Below are 17,963 nucleotides of genomic sequence, written 5' to 3'. Positions count from 1 at the left end.
CAGATGCCCAAAACAATACAAAAGTCCAAATGGAAGCTCATCTGAACTCTGAAATATAATGGTGTATGTAATTCATAACTCCCTCCGTGTAGCAAAATTCCTCATGCAATATTTAGCAGGGTATAGCCTGCAGAGCTGGTGAGTTGTTTAAGAAATAAAATTAGTCTCCTCAGGGGGAGCTAATTAGTCTGTGTAAGAGTCTTAAGATAAATTACACACCTCTTCATATGGGGAAACAGACCTTAGAGAGCTGAAACAATATGTTCAAAGGACAGAGCTTAGATCAAAGCCTCTTGACTTTCAATCCCATGATTTTTCCACTACACCATGAATCAGCTCAGAAGAGAGGACTATTTCCTCGTACAGAGAAGATAAGTTTGTCTACTTTGGTAATTCCTAGGACACTCTGAAGGGAAGTGCAAAAGATCAAGTTTCAGACCTCACTTATTTGTTCCACGACATTAAGTCACTAGTGGAATGTATACTTTATGCCAGGACAAAAGGATGAAATCCAAACATGGTCATTTATGTTGTGTAAATGATAGCAGCAACTCACCTTTTTGTCCACAACATAAAATATTTCTCCAAATGAACTTTCATAATCCCCACATCAGTAAACCCATAGCTTCAAGGAGTGCTATGTTTCTGTCCAAATTTTCTTTTGATATAGTGGAGGGCAGTGGACTTGGATTCAGGAGTCCGGTCTATACTATTAACTACTTCTGCACCATTGGGTAAGTTACTCTACCTCTCTGGGTTTGTTTCTTCCCCTTTTGAGTAGAGAGGTGTGAACCTCTATGGTCGATAAAATGGATATAATCTCTACCCTATGTATGTGAAATCCTAGTTGTGTAATAGAAGTGGTATGCAAATTTACAGTGGCATTGAAACCCATCACTTTCTCTAACGTCATTATAAAGGATGGCTAGATAAACTTTTGTAGGATCATAGGATTTAGGGCTGGAAGTGATATGAGAGATCATATATGTTATGTTATATAGAGAAAGGGAAATTGAGGCATAGAGGTGAATTGACATTCCAAATTTATATTCATGCCAATAATAAGCAGCAATCAGAATTTAAACTCCTGTCCTACTCCATATCCAGTGATCTAATGCCTCAAATATGTGGCCATATATTTTTTTGCCTAATCCATGCACGTTTTCAGCTCCTTTATACTTCAGTGAAGATGAAATTTATTGTATTGGCCCTATTTTATACATTTGGTAGGATGTGGGAGGGAAGATGTCAACATTTCCATCAGAAAGGGCTTCAAAAACTTAACTGTTTAAAAAATAGAAAATAGTGCAGCTATAGATCTCATGGTAAACCATAAAGAAATTTGACTGATGGGACAAGATAATAGCATGTACATGAACATTATTTAGACTACCATAGAAGAAAAATATATCAATGTTATAAAACAGTTAAACGGATCAGATGTGTTCCATTATTATTTGGGAGGTCAAAATAAAGCCATGGGGCATAAAAGCTAAAATCAGATTAGAGGGCTAGAAATATTTTCTTCTCAATACTTTAATAATTTCTCTTTTTTCTTTCTTTACTTGTGAACTCAGTGTCTGCATGGCTGTGTTTCATCAACATTTATGTCTGCCTACCCAGAAATTGTGATGATGTCAACCCAGTCCTGGGAATAATTTTAATTTTGTTCTCTTTGTCTAGCCACCTCTATTATTTTGGAAACACATGCAGATAATGGTAGTTGGCTTAATTGCTTGATGACAACAGATGTTAAGCAAATGGAAAAATTTGGAGCCCAGAGAATTTTCACTAATACTGTTCTCACTGGGTGAAATACTACTTCTATTTTCTAAGAGAAAGTATTTACTGTTATATTTAAGAGCAGAAGACCTGGGTTTGAATCCTAGCTCTACTGTCTACTATGTGACCTTTTCCCCTCCCTGGCCCCCAGGTTTCTCATCTGCAAAATGAAAAGATTAGACTAAAAGAATATCCAGTGTCCTATCTAGCTTTAAATCATAAGATCTTTGGATTTTTTAATTCTGAAAACCATGGGACTTAACTGAATCTGAATCCCAGAAAGAAGGCTGTTGAGACAGGGTAGAAGTCATAGCTAGTTGCATATTGTTCCAAGTTGCCTTAACAACAAATGTATGCATTTATACAGAGCCAGCTAGTAACAAGAGGAACAGCCTCAGCAATCCCCTAGTTATTTATAATGCATTTCTTTACCCTGATTTCAGTTACGTGTTAAACATGGATGGTGGATGGTTTATATATTTATGGGTCCTCTTTAAAGGATCTATAGCAGTAAACAAGAATTTCGGTGGTTGGATTTGATACTGTCAGAGGTAGTACTTATAGTACCAAGTTCGTGAATCCATCAATATTTTGAAAAGATTAATTAAACAAGACTGTGCCCTATCATTAACTTTCTTATTACCACCCAGTCTTGGGTGAGTAATTGAGTTTCCTGGTATGGGTTCTCTCTTAATCAACTTTCCTGATCTATAGGACTGGTAATCTACTACAGATGGTAAGCTGGAAATAAAACAAACTTTTAACAATGACAAAATCTCTCTTGCAGAATTGTTGTGAGGGAAGCCCTTTGTAAACCTTCAACTTCTGTAATAATGTATTATTATTCTTTTTATTAAAATTTGGCTTTATCTCACATATATTTTCTTTTCTATCCAGAGAAGATGGAGATATACAAAAACTTTCCATTAACCCAGTTGAAATAAGATCAGAAATTTTACCTGGTTTTTTGTTTAAAGAAATTCTTTTGGAATAGTACCAAAAATGATTTCATTGCTATAAGAAAATGGTGAAAGAGAGGGAGAATCCAGAACATAATTCTGATAGTCAATACTGGATTCATTAGAGTGTGAAGTGGGACGGAAGCAAAGCTCGAAGGGATTTTTTCACAAAAACATGGGAATTCAGGTGCAAAAGGACCTTAATGATTACTGGGTCTCAACTCCACCCTTGACTGTGACCCAGAGATGGAAAGTAACTTACCTACGGACACATAGCTCATTAGTGGAAGAACTGGAACTGGAATCCATATCTCCTTCTTAACCCATATCTACTTCATTAAATATACCAGGATAATTTTAAAATATGCACAAAGGTTAATAATGAGTTTATTAAGAATATTGTATTTACATATACTTTTAGTTATTTTATGATGTATTGTTAAAGTAAATTTCTTCAAAATGTAAACTTCACTAAAATTCTACTCTGATGTCTTAATATTGTGTGGAACAGACCAAAGGTTATATGAGTGTATCCTCAGTTAAGGTTTCAAGAATGGGCTTGTTGACAGATTATAGATATTTCTGACAAAGATCAATCTAGCTAAGAGCTGAGAGGGTCATCACAAAAGTGGCTATACCATGATGCAATCTGCAGCCCCAACAACAGATAAGGATCATTTTCTAAGACATAGAGGGAAATTTCACCCTAAGAAGTCTAGGATTTTTGAAGCATTGAAATTATGTATATGTGTGTGCACACATAATCATCTTTGTTGTTTTTCTCCTAAAAGGAAATGGGAAAGGATTGTATGACCAACCTGGATATGTGAGCTTCCATTAACAGTATTCTCAGTCCTAAGTCTCCTGGATTTGAAATGGGCACATCTTCAAGACCATTGCTGTAAGCATCTAAGAGTTCCGAGGAAGCCTGGTGCATGTACCTGGTGGTTGTGAAACTATCACATAATGGTCCATCTTCTCTACTTGAAAGTCATGGCATCTTTGTAATAGTTCCTGGGTCTTTGAAAAGTGGTTTAAAAGCAAAAAAAAAAAGTTAAAATTGCACATAAATGGCATAAATGAGTTTTTTTTCTCTTCATTATTTTTTATTTCCAAGCAAAATGGACACAGAAAGTATCAGCAGAGATAATGGAAGGAGCCATGTCCTTAGAGTTTTTGGAATAACCAGGGTTAGAAACCTAGGACTGCTCTTAATTGGTGGGTTGAACTTGTGCAACACATTTCCCTCTGGGTCTTTTTTTCAGTTACAAAATGAGAATGCACTAGGTATTTCTAAAGTGCTTTCACATTTGAATGTTCTGTTTTTAAAAACATATAGTTGAAAGGCAAATTAGAACATAGAACATAGAATGTTCAATCTGGAATGAAGCTTAGAAAATAGAACTTGAAGAAACTTATATTGTATTATGTTGTATGTTAAGTTTCCTTTTAGCTCTAATATTCTGTGATTTCTTCTTTAGAATGATACATTCATTTTCTTAAATGAATTCATCTATTCATTTATCATCTTTACGCAGATGACTCACAAATCTCCATCTCTTGCCTGAACTCCAGTCCTATATCACCTACTGCCTCCTGGATGTCTCCACTTGGAAGCTCTATGGGCATCTCAAACTCCAAAATGGAACTTGCTTTCATTCTTCCTAAACCTGTCCGTCTTAATAACTCACTTATTTCTGTTGAGAGCACCTTCCATTTACCCAGGTCATCAAGTCTGGAGCCATTCTCTTCTCTCCCTACATCCAATAATTTGCCAAGTATTATTGATTCTACACAAGATCTTTTGTATCTGGCTTTTCTCTGTTCATATAGCCATCATTCCAGTTCAGACCCTCATCACAAAGCCTTAGTTGTTGGCTACTAATTGGTTTTTTCCTATTTCCCATCTCTCTTCAATTCATCCTTCACATAGCTGCTGAATGGGTCTAACCATGTCACTCCTGTTCGAAAAGCTTCACTGGCTTCCTAATGCTTCTAGGATAAAATACACATTCCTTTGTTTATCACTTAAAACCCTTTAATCTGGCCCCAGCTCCTCTTTTGACACTTATTTTACATCAGTTCCTTCCATGCACTCAGAGTTCGGGCAGACTGGGCCTATTTGCTATTCACTGCATATGATATTTCATCTTCCATGTTGATGCCTTCACAAGTCTATCCTCTGTTTCTGAAGTGTTCTTTCATATCTCTTTTTCTTAGACTCCATAAATCCTTTCATGGCTCAGTTCAGATGTCATCTTTTATTTAAGCCTTTCTCAATTACAACCTTGGTCTTTTTGGAATTACTTTGCATTTAGTTATGTATATGTATGTAATACCTTTCCTCCCACCCCTAGTAAAATGTAGCCTCCTTGAGGACAATGACCTTTTATTTTTGTATCGCCTAGACTCTAGGGTGCTTGAACAGCTTTGTTCAAAAACAATGAATCTTTTTCCAGTTATTATTATTGACTTGCCAACTGACAAATTCAGAACATAGAGTTTTGAAAATAGTGGGCAATAAATGTTTGCCAAATTTCATTTCATTGGTGGAAAGCTCCAGAGAAAAAGAGGAAGACTCGTAAGAACTAATGCAGAATGAAGTGAATAGAACCCAAATTATTTACACTCCTTTATAATAATATGATAAAGAAAAATAACTTTGAAAAATCTGATCAATGAAAGGATAAACCAGGACTGCAGAGAAATGAAGCTGAAGCATGCTACCCACTTCCTGGCAGAGAAGGTGATAAACTCAAGATTCAGAATGAGATATGTATTTTTGGACACGTCCAAAGACGGAATTTGCTTTACTATACATATTACAAGGGTTTTGTTTTTCTTCTTTTGTTCAGTTGGGGGAAAGGGAGGAAAGAAGATAAATGTTTATTAATTGAAAAAATCAAGAACAGGGAAAAAAGATTCATTGCTCTGAATTGAATTCTACCACTACCATTCTATGATTTTATGGAATATGATAGAATATGTGAATAAACATGGTATATTTAATAAAACCAGAAAGCTTTTCAGGTTCTGTATACCATGAAGCTCTTGATAGGAATTTTTACTGGAATGAGTTTTGAAGACTGGGAAGTAAAAGTCTACTGAAGAAAACTAGCGGTAGAAGTCAGATTTTATGATTATTTGGGTTCTACAATCTGCTCAACTTTGACTGCAGAGACTACAGAATGAACAAGACTTCCAGGCTCCTATCTATCACTGTTGTGCAGCTAAGCCACAGTTGGTTAGGATAATCAGATCTCATAGAATGGAATGGTCCTAAAACAGCTTTGTTCAACAATAGTAAAGCTCCCCGCCCCTAATTATTAGTAATTACTATGACTCTCACTTTACCACTTGCTGGTTGACAAAACAATCGTATTTCTATTGCCATGGGTGAGTTATATGTAGTCAAATTTTTCTGTAAACAAATACGTGCTTTATGTGGCTGCAGATTTCTTTTTTTTAATGTATTGATACATTTTGACAGAAAAGATACTTTGTAACAAACACTCAAACCATACCCTTTCAAAAGTACATTTCTGGGATGGTGTTGAGGAAAGAAACACATATGGAACCGATTATTGATTATTAACAGAAAGAAGCAATATGTCTTTTGGTTTTGCTAATAGCAGTATCTTTGAACAGTATGGACAACCACAGTTTTGTTTCCTCTTAATGTCTACGTTATTCATAGTATGGTCATTGTGTAATATAGCTAGAGGTTCTAAGGCTGGCACCTAGTGAATAAAACCACTGCTTGGCAAAAGCTCCTGTTTTCTTTGCTTTGCACCATTTATTACTCTTTTTCCCCCTGAATTCTTCATAGTCAACATTCTTTCCATCATAGTAATATACCATCATATTCATAGTCCACAATTTGCTAAGCCATTTCCTAATCAGTGGGCACATTTTCTTAGCCTTTTATTATTACAAATAATGTTGGTATGTATTACTCCATTTTCTGAATATGGCTCTCTTCTTTTTGTCTTTTGGAATTTGTCCTATGGGAATAACTTCCTTGGGAATTAGACTGAGTAGTATAAATGATTTAATAACATTCATTACATTATTTCAAATTAGATTCCAGAGTGATTGAACAAACTCATGGTTTTACTAGTCAATTGGCATGCTTGTCTTACCCTGGCCTTTCCAACAATGAATTTTTCTCCTTTTGAACATCTTTGTGAGTTTGTTGGTAGGGAGGTAGTATCTGAGGTTTGTCTTAATTTGCATTTTTAGTGTGATTATGAAATATTTTCATATGGTTTTTGGTAGTGGAAATTTCTTATGAAAGTCATTTGTTCCTGACATTCAACTACTTTGCTATTAGATAATAGTTCTTGATCTTAGCATCAATTTCCTAAAGGTTTTGGATGATAGATTTTTATATAAGATATTTCATGCAACAATTGTTTCCCAAAATATATTTTATTGATTCTAGCTGCATTGATTTTATTTGTGCTAAAACTTTTAAATTTTATATAATTGAGATAAACTTTTATTTTTATAGCTTCTTATGTGTTTTGACTGGTTCTGATTTTTATGTCTTTCCATAAATGTGAAAGATAAAATTCCAAATTTTATGTTTTTTATACTTAATTTTTTCCAGTGGGAATTTATTTTTCACCAAACTGCTTTCAAACTTCCCAACAGTTCTTGTTCTTGTTAAAAGGAACACCTTACTCAATAGTTTGTATTCCTGGGTTTAGTGAACTCTAGACTTTTGTCTTTTCCAACAGATTGCAATCTCAATCATTTCCCATTTCTTCCCAGATAATCATTGTCCTGTCTACTGGTTCCTTCCCTACTTTCTTCATTCATACTCAAGCCTCTCCCTTCCCCTACTCATCCCCTCCAAATCCCCTGAACAAAAACACACCACCACCACCGTCACAAAAAAAAATCGTTATACCATAACATACTCTCAATTCCCTTTCTCATCCTCCCTCCTTGAAAAAGCTGTCCACATTTGATGCCTTAACTTCCCCTTCTCACTCACTACTTAATCCTTTGTAGTCTGGCTTTTGACCTCACTACTCAACTAAAACCACTCATTCTAAAGTTACCAATGACCTCTGATTGTGAAATCTTATGGACATTTCTTCCTTTTCAACTTCTCTGCTCTATTTGATACTGTTAACCATCCTCTCCCAGATACTTTCTTCTTTTGGGGTTTTCACGGCACTGGTTCCACCTGGTTCCCCATCTGTGTTATTATTTTTCAGTCTCCTTTGCTGGCTCATCATTCATGTCACATCTGCTAAATGGAGGTATTCTCTAAGGTTCTATCCTAAACCATTTCCCCTTTTCCCTCTACATACTTTCTCTTGGTGAGGCAACAAGGTGGTTCAAAGAGAGCACTGGGCTTGGAGTCAGGAAGACCTGAATTCAAATCTAGTTTCAGACACTAGCTGTGGGACTGTGGGCAAGTCACTTAATCTCTGCCTTAGCTTCCTCAACCATAATATGGTAATAATAATAATAATAACTCTTACCTTACAGGGTTGTTGTGCGGATCAGCTGAGATTATATTTGTTAATCATTTTGCCTAATGTATAAGATATATATGTACCTGTCTTTCCTAATAGAAATGAAACTCCTTGTGAATAATGATTGTTTTGTACTTTGTTCTTATATCCACAGCACATAATACAGTGCCGGACACATAGTTAGAACTTAATAAGTACTTGTTGATTAATTGATTTTTAAGTCTTGCTTATCTAGACCATTTCACTTATTTTAAAAAAAAATTTAATGCTTGGTAATTTTGATAAGTACTTTTTGATTAGTAGTACAGTTTGAGATATTATATAGATAATATATATATATATATGCATATAGTGCTGAGCCCCTTTTGTACTTTTTAAAATTATACACCTTCCTATTCTTTCTTTTTGTTTTACATCATAGATATTTATTGAATAGATTCACATATACTCATGCATATACAAAACACATACACTCTATAGGTTACATACAGTCCACTGATACCATATTCCTTCTTCCCCACCTGGCATAACTACATGTAGACAAGACTGATCAGATCTAGTTAACTTCTAAGGGAGATGTGAAATCTGTCACCATATAGTCATTCAATTCACAATTATTTATTAAGTAGATACTATTTACAGGAGTTTGCCAAGCATTGATATGTGTGATATTGGGGCTATCCTAGAATCGAATTTTATTTTTTAAATAGTGTGGTATAATGTATAGAGAACCAACCTTAAAGCTAGAAAAATATGGGTTCAAGTCCTGCCTCTCACATGTACTAACCATATGATCCCAGACAAGTCATTTTATCTCAGTGCTCTAGGCAACTCTCTAACTCTCAAGTTATATAGAATGTACTTTCATATTCTTGACCTTTTATGCTTTGAAATGAATTTTATTATTTTGTCTAATTTTATAAAATACCCCTTTGGTGATCTGATTGGTATAGCAAAAAATATCTAGTATTATTTGGGTAATATAATTTTTACTAAACTGATATGGCTCTGCTGTGAATGCTAAATACTTTTCTAATTATTAAGGTCTTTTTTGCATGTAAAGTTGGTTTCAGTTGTAGACTAAAGACCTACATGTGTTTTGGTATGTCAGTTCCCAGATACTTACTACATTTTGTTGTATTTTTAAATCAAATTTATTTTCCTATCTCCTTCAGGGTTTTTTCTTTATTGAAGCCATTAATCACCTTAAATTTGTCATGGTTGGTTCTCCAAGTAAAATACCATATAGTCAAACTGAGACCACACTGTTTCTCCTTCTCTTTATGCTTATTCCCTCAATTTCTTTTTCTTGTCATTGCCATACCTGGTATTTTCTGTAGCCTGTTAAATGAGAATGAAGACAATGAGCATACTTGCTTTACTCCTGATGTTACTGAGAAAGCTTTTATTCCTTCCTTTCTTTTTTCCTGCAAATAAAGTTTCTAACTACATTTCCTGGAGATACCCTGAATTCAACATTTCCAGCACTGAATTTGTTTTCTTTACCCCCCAAACCTACCACTCTTTAATATTTATTTCTGTCAGGGTACTACCATTATTTTAGTCTTTCAGACACTATCCTTGATTCTTTATTTTCCCTTATGCCATATATCTAGTTGCCAAATTTTGCATTTTCTACCTCTCATTCATCTTACTCCCTTCCCTCTGTTCACATAGCTATTTTCATTCAACCAATTATGACCCTTCATCTAGATTATTTTAATAGCTGTTTAATTGCTCGCCCTGCCTCAAGTCTTTCTCGCTCCTCCACTCAGCTGCAGTAATCATAAATCTGACTATATCCAGTAGTTCCTGTTGACTCTAGAACCAAATATAACTTCTCTGTTGAAGTTTTAAAGCCTTTCACATTTTGACCCCATTTTATCTTTACAGAATCATCGAACATTACTCCCTTTCCCATGATCTGTGATCCAACCAAATTGGCCTTCAGAAATGGCTGTCTGTTACCCCTTTCCTTGTCTTTGTATTGAATTTCCCCCATGGCTAGACCACATTCTTTCTTCACCTCAACTTCATAGAATTCCTCTTTCTCCAAGATGAAGGTCAATCACCATCTTCTACATGAAGCCTTTTATGATCTCAATCGAGTTAGTGCCCCCTCAACTACCTTATATTTAATTACATTGTATTTATTTATATCTATTTTGCATATGCTTGCATATGTACTTGTCTTCCGATTAGAGTGCAAATTCCTTGAGAACACAGGGAATGATTCATTACTTGTGTTTATATACTTTGTATATGGCATATGGCCTGTCACAGAGTTGGCATTTAATAAGTGCTTGTTGATTGGCTGGTATTTCACTGTTTTTTTCAAAACTCAGTTATTTTTATCAGTTTTGTATTTTTTTCGTTTTCATATTTGTTTATCTCATTTTTAGGATTTCTATTTTTGTGTTTCTCTTGGGATTGTTTGGTTAATTTTCTTGCCTGTGATTTCATGTTCAACTATTTGGCTTTCTCTTTCTCTCTTTTGTGAAATCAAAGATATACATTTCTTCCAAGGATGGCTTTAGATTTGCCCCACACATTTTGGCATGTTGTCTCCTTATCTTTTTTAATATAATTATTCATTATTCTTATTGTTCTTTGACTCATTTATTCTTTGGGATATAATTATTTGGGCTCTGAGTCCTTTATTAATATTTTAGTTATCATTTATGATGTTTATTGCATTATAGTCTATGAAAGATGTTTGGAATATTTTGGTTTGTCTACATCTGTTTATGGGCTCCTTATATCCTATCACTTCTTAGGATTTTTGTAAAGGTACCATTCAGTGCTCAAGAATTGATATGTTCTTTATGATTCCCATTCATTAATCACTAAATAGCTATCATATCTAAATATTAGAGGCATGATGTGTATATGTGTGAGTGTGTGTGCATGTGCGCACATGTTCCATTTCTATAGGACCTAAATTATGTAGTTTCTCTGTTTCTTTCTGACTATATATATTTTTACTATAGCCTTGGACTAGAGGATGACTGCCAATTAAGCTTATTTATATTCAGTCAAGGAATAAGAAGTTCTAGTCTAGCCCCTGACTTTAAATCAACATCAGTTTTTATGTTTTAGGTGTGTTTCTTGTGTAGAGCAAATTGTTGTTTTGCTTTCTAATCCATTTTGCCACCATTCCCCTCTTTTTTATGGTTAAGTTCATCCTACTCTTTTACAAACTCCAAGTGCCAGCTGTACTGGCTAATTTGGTATTCCTTATACTTGACATTCTATTTTCCATCTCTATGTCTTTGCCTTGGTTGTCCCCCTGGAATGTACTCCCTCCTTGCCTCACTCTCATAGAATCCTTAGCTTCCTTCAGGGTCCAGCTCAAATGCCACTCCCCATAGACCTATCTGATCTTCCTTACATTACAATTACGGTTATGATTGTTATTTGTTTTCTGTCTGCCAAATCTTATTATAATAGGTCTATTCTAAGTCTGTAATAAGTGAAAGAAAAATCATTTATCAAGTGTTTACTAAGTGCAAAACACTGTGTTAGGTGCCAGGGATAAAAATGGAAAAGCGGAGGTAGTCCATACTCTCCAGGAACTCTCATTCTATATTGAGTTTCAGTCCCAAGTTGGATGGATAGGTTCTATTGTATTCAGGGTACATCATCAAAGCAGATGTTAATGTATCTTTTTTTAATGTAATTTCCAATGAGAAAATGATATCTCCTCCTGATGTTGAAACTTATGAATAAGGTGAATAAGGAACTAGTTACCATCATCCTCAGTTTCAACTGGGACAAGATCTACCTCGTCAGAAGAGATCTGTGACCTATTAAGTCTTCTCTGTTCTATCTGTTGCTGAGAAGGGAGGGGTAGTTCATTCTCCATTTTGATTCGTGGACACTGGTCTATGGTCATTGACCTACACCACACACAGAAGTATTCATTGGGTCCTATCTCCATAAGGTTTGATTCACAGTGGTTTTGGAAGATTAACTGGAAGTAGTACTGATGGTGGTTGTAGAGGGAGCTGACAATCCCAGGGCTCTTGGTCTTACTTTCTTGTTGGTGGCAGTTGGCTATCACTTAGTAGGGATGAGGAAGGTAGATCTCTTCTTCACTGTGACTGGTCTCCTCAATAATGGCTGCAGGGACCAGACTGGAAGCAGAGCTGGTGGTTTACATAGTACTGCTATCCCCAGGGCTCTTAGCTTTAAAGTCCTGGGATAACTTCATTGGGGTCTGAGGGGAGATGGTGCTGGTGACTTGACTCTCCTGGCATATACTTCTACTTCCTATTTCTCTTCTTCAGGGCACGTTTCCACTTCAGCTAGACTGAGTTGCCTGCCCCATAGGTTGAATAGTGTCATCAGTGAGTGAGAATGGCTAGACTTTTCTACATAGGTGTTGCTTCCCTGAACTGCATGTCTTTTTGAATCTACTTGTTGAGAGTTCATTTTTTCCTTTTTTATAGGCTTCTATCTGTAGGCTTTGAATCACTCAAAGATGCTACTGAATTCTGCACTCTATTTTAACATCACCAAACCAATAGAAATTTCCAAACTAAGAGTTCTAGGTTATAATTGTTCATTCTCCAGTTTAATAATTCTTGGACATTAAACAAGCTGTTAAGAGGCCATTTTCAGAGCACATATTTCCAGTTTTTGCTGGAGAATGTCCATCTTTCACTCATAATGAAATCAACTTGTCATCTCTTGAACTCTCCGCAGAATGTCATGGACACCAGGTCTGTTTAAATAAAGGTAAAATGAAGACCTCATTCCCTCTTAGGATGAGTAGATTCTGCTGGGTGAGAGAGGCTGCTTGAGGTAGCAGTGCTCCCGGTGGGTTCCTGTTTGATCTTTCCCATCAATAAGCACAATAGGAAAGTATTTGTGGTACTCAATTATATCTTCTACTGAATCGAATTTCTGAAATACAAAAAAGTGTTTAAAAATTATTCACAATTACAAACCATGTCCAAGACAAGCCAAACAATTTAGTTCAACAAATTCAACAAATACATTAGGTTTTTGGGAGAACTGGACTGAGATCTTGAATTTCTTTTTTAAGTTAGTCAATGGTTAAACATGGTCTGTGTGCATTGGGAAGGTTTAGCGTAGATGGATTGCTTAAATGAGCAAGGTAGAGGGAAATGTATCCCATTGTTGTAGCACTTGGCAACCAACTAAACCTTGAGAGAGGGAGAGGGCAAGAACTGTAGCCCCTAATGGGCCAGCGTTGATACATTAAAACCAAGCTAAGTTGATTGGTTTCTCATGTGAAATGAGAGGGTCTAGCTTCTAGCCAATCCCAAGCCCCTAATCCCTGTGGGGAGAGTACACATGTTCAGTGAGTGCCAAAAGAGGCCATCATTTTCCTGCTCCTCCCCTAAGAAGGGAGATTTTATTTTTCCTTTTCTTTACTGTTTTAGATTGAGATAAGCCCTAAGCAACAAGACAGGCAGTAGCCTATTAGGAATTTTCATGATGTTTGTCAAATTGTGCCAATATATATGTTGAAGTATGGAAGAATATGAATTACCATATCTGAGTAGGAACTTCTACAAAGAAGTCTTCCCAGACTCTTTAGTACCAAGTTCTGGGGAAGTCATTTGAGATGGATAATGCAGAAGTCAGTAAAAGGCTATCCAGCATTTGACTTGTGTCAAACATATTGCAGGAGTTTTTCTGAAGACAGTAAGTAAAGGGTGAGGTGGATACCACCCCCTCTTATTTTTCCTTTAATACCATAACTAGTTAAGAATGTCTCAGTCAATCAATTACTTATAGGCCTTAGACTAAGTGCTAAACAGCTTTCCAACTGGGATGATGTTGCACAAGAATCAAGTTCAGAAAGTTGGCTGTACCTCAAGGCATTTTTGAATTATCAAAAAAGCTGAGAAGGAATTGATTTCCAGAAACTGGAGGAAGTGTGTCTTTCCAACACAGCCCCAGAGAAGAACTACCAGCAGGTGAAAACCCTTGGTCAAATCTCCTTCCCTCCCTTTCCCCTTTGGCCAGTGGATGTCCTTCCTACTGGTGTTCTGGCATCATCTCTAGATCAGCTTGCAGTAGTATCTGCATTAGGGGCCAAGGATAGATGGATGAAGTTGACCATGCTTAAGGGGAGCTTCTTGAGCACACTACAAATGGGAGAAAAGGACTTGTAGCATCCCAGAGCTATGAATTATCCATTTGTCACATGTGTTCTCTAGGCTTGAGCCCACTTTTCCCTGGATTCTGTATGTATTGATGGGAGAGTGTGTCATAGTCTCTGGATGTTTTGTACTAATTTATTATCATGACCCTTTAGTACATGTTCTTGTCTAAAAATTACTTAAGGCTGGATGACTAAATTGATTCTGAATAGACACACACTGCGAGCAAGCTTATGACTTTAGAGAAATACCTCTTGCTCCTCAGGGACACTCCTAGAATGCTGAAGAGGGTATTAAAGTTTTGGGGACCTGACTCAAAGTTTTGGGGACCTGACTCATTGATAAGAGCCAAAGTCAGCTGAGACCTTATATGGGCTACATTTTTTAACTAAGGAGAGGGATAAATACTGTTAGGTAGATTCTCTTTGCTCATATTGGTCAAGTCAGAAAGGAAGTTTAAAGGCCCCTGGACTGCCTAGACCCTGAACTGTCTGGAAGGATTATGGTCAAAAGATAAATCTGAAAGTCACTAAATAATGTTACTTCTTGGTGACCCCTTTCTATACTCCCCCCAACCTCAGCTTGTATGTAATTCTTTGTTCAGGTCATATTATATTGCAGGAGACTATGTCTTTTCTGGGCAGGTAGATGGTGGAGTATATAAAGTGCTGGGCCTGGAGTCAGGAAGACTCATCTACGTGAGTTCAAATCCAGCTCAGATACTTACTAGCTTGTGACCCTATTGGCCTCATCTGTAAAATAAGCTGAAGAAATAAATGGCAAGCTCTTTCAGTGCCTTTGCCAAGAAAACCCCAAATGGGATCACAAAAAGAGTCAGACACAGTTGAATTGACTGAACAAGAAAAACAATGTCTTTTCTAATGGCTCAAGTTCCCTCGTATTAGGTAATTGACTAGGGTCTTTAACCACATGTGATCTCTTTTCTATAGGGTGCTAGATAATAAAAACTCGCCCTTCCCTTCACTGTAGAGGAACAACACAGGAAATCCATCTTTTTCTCTCAAGTAGAACTACTGTTTCCTCTTACATCACCCACTCCACCTAAGCTACTGCTAGTCCAAGTTAATTACTTGCATAGCAGACTCCTTCATAGCAAGACAGTATGATAAAATAGAACAACACTAGCTCTTGGAATCAGAGGACCTGAATTCAAATCCTGCCTCTGATGTTTACTAACTGTGTGAACTTGGGTCACCTTAGGTGGCAGAGTGGATAAAGCACCAGCCCTGGACTTAGGAAAAACTGAGTTCAAATCCAGTCTCAGACACTTACTAGCTATGTGACTTTGGGCAAGTCACCTCACCTCTTTTTGTTTAGGTTTCCTCATTTGTAAAATGGGGATAATAATAGCATGTGCCTCCCAAAGTTGTTATGAGGATCAAATGAGATAGTATTTATAGGCATTCACCATAGTACCTGACACAGAGTGCTATCCTTATCATCATCAAACCCACTGATTCCAATTTCTGTAGAGTGAGGTGGTTGCCCTAGATGGCTTCTGAGTTTCCTTCTAGCTCTAAATCTATGAACTTATGTGTGGAGGCAAAATATATAAGCTACTAATTGGTAATCAAAACAAAATAGCTTACATGCAAATTCTACAATATAGATATCAGAAGACACTAATATTTTATATACATAATTGAGAATTTAGTGCATAACCCTACTATTGTTTTAACCTTTGTGATTTATAGTATCTTTTCTTCTGGACGACCAGTATGATACTGACTTATGATTTAATATCAAAAAGTATAATTTTGATTTGTGCTCCTTTTCCATTTGATAAACATTTTGCTCCTAAATTGTAGCTTTAATGTAAGAATCCAACAGGATGAGGCTATTGATAGAACTTTCCCTGAGGATTTTCCACAAGAGCATATGAGGCTCAAACTTCTTTTGTCAAGGCGGGGTAGGTTGATAGGAATTCCTCTCAGGTGATCATCCTCTAAAGAGCTATTTGAATATTTTCTAATAAAATTATTATTTCTAACAGAGCTGATTGTTAAACACAACACTGAGTAACTTAGTTTATTTTCTTTGACATAAGAAATAGATTAGGGAAAAATAAGTTGTCAGCTGTCAAAACAAGCAGAATCAGCTATAAGAATAACAGGACTAGAGTTTAAGTTCTGGCTTTACGTTGATTATCTGCATGACTTTGGCCTCATCCTTTTATCTCCTCTGATTTTTCTCAACAATCTGGTGAAATAGGTAGTGTGAGTATTATTATATTCCTATTTTATAGGTGAAGATACTGAAGCTCAGAGGGAATATTTTGGAACTATAAAAATCTCAACATATATATTATCAACATTATTATTGTTATTGTTGTTATCGTGGGTACTGAGAGGTTTTCTGTTCTTTGCCTAGTAGATACTAATATCTCTGTAGCTTTTATCACAGCTAAGATATGGTGGGTCAACAATGGGCCTTAAAATACTTTCAGTAAGGATAATGAAGAATTTCAGTAACATTCAAGTTAATCCAAAAAGCGTTTCTTATGCACCTGCTATTTGCAAGGCCTAATGTTAGGCAATAGGAATACAAAGATAAAAAAATTGCTTAGGCCCTAATCATAAAGAGCTTATTATATAGCATAAGGAATAAGACACAATAAGTATAATACAAAGTAGACTTGAGTTAGGTACCAAGGATGGGGCTATACAAACTGATATGAGAAATATGATAAAACATAGGTTTTTCACCAGGAGAGTATAATAAACCAATTTAATTGGAAAATTAGACAAAATAGATTCATTGCTCAGATTCATAAAGTTCTTTTGTCTGACAAGAGTCAATTGAATCAAGATTAATGATATAACTTTCTCCATATAAGACCAGGGAAAGTGTTAAAGTCAAAATCAATAACTGTGTTGGGCATTAAATTAAGAATCAGAAGCTGAGTCCTAATCCCAGCTGTGCCAATATCTAATGTCTGTGATGAGATCCTTTCTGGGTCTTAGAGATCACCTAAGACCTTTCCCATCTCTGAATTGCTAAAAGTTCAAGTCACTATATTATAAAATCACTGGGACTATGCCTACATGAAGTGAATAAAACAAGTCTGTTCTACCAAATAACCAATTAATTCAGAGGTAGAGTGTCAAATTAGTCAAACTTTGACAAACAAAAATCAATAAACCCACTACAAAACAACGTTTGGTTCATTTTTAATTTTGAAAACCAAGTATACTAAGTTTCTGTCATGAGGTCCTCTGTTTAAGATGTACTCACCATGACAAATCTGAAGCTGTGCTATAGAATCTGTACATTTGATGCACAGCCACCTCAGAATGATAGAACTTGAGGTTGGAAGAGATCCTAATGATCGTCTAGCCTAACCTATGCCCAAAATGTAATTTACGGGTAAATGAAGATTATTTCTTCAGATTATAATATGGAGTTGGATGGATAACTTATAGAGCACCTCCACTCATGTCAATCAGTAAGCATAACAATATATGTATATGTCTGTCCATCCATCCATCTTCTAGCTACCTAATTTTGGACAGACACTACAAATGTTCAGTGAGCTGGTTCCAAAATTGTTGAGGTGGAGGAAGGTGGGATAG

General features: G+C 36.0%; 2 protein-coding genes across 2 annotated transcripts in view; one reads left to right on the top strand and one right to left on the bottom strand.

Annotated features, from left to right (window-relative positions):
- ZNF518B (zinc finger protein 518B) overlaps positions 1–3,777 on the top strand; it is a 28,767-nt gene extending 24,990 nt beyond the window's left edge. The window contains exon 3 of the mRNA XM_036763274.1: positions 3,533–3,777. Within this exon, the coding sequence (XP_036619169.1) occupies positions 3,533–3,582 (50 nt within the window). The 3' untranslated portion in view covers positions 3,583–3,777. The remainder of the gene's footprint in view (positions 1–3,532) is intronic.
- Positions 3,778–12,091: 8,314 nt separating this feature from the next.
- Positions 12,092–17,963, bottom strand: part of CLNK (cytokine dependent hematopoietic cell linker) — a gene marked incomplete at its 5' end in the record, with an annotated part of 84,127 nt that continues 78,255 nt past the window's right edge. The window contains one exon of the mRNA XM_036763272.1: positions 12,092–13,141. Coding sequence (XP_036619167.1) covers positions 12,998–13,141 — 144 coding nt within the window. The remainder of the gene's footprint in view (positions 13,142–17,963) is intronic.

This window comes from Trichosurus vulpecula, chromosome 6 (genome assembly GCF_011100635.1).
Source record: "Trichosurus vulpecula isolate mTriVul1 chromosome 6, mTriVul1.pri, whole genome shotgun sequence".
Classification (NCBI taxonomy): Eukaryota; Metazoa; Chordata; class Mammalia; order Diprotodontia; family Phalangeridae; genus Trichosurus; species Trichosurus vulpecula.
Note: the sequence above shows the minus strand (reverse complement) of the source record. Positions and strands in the feature narration are given on the sequence as shown.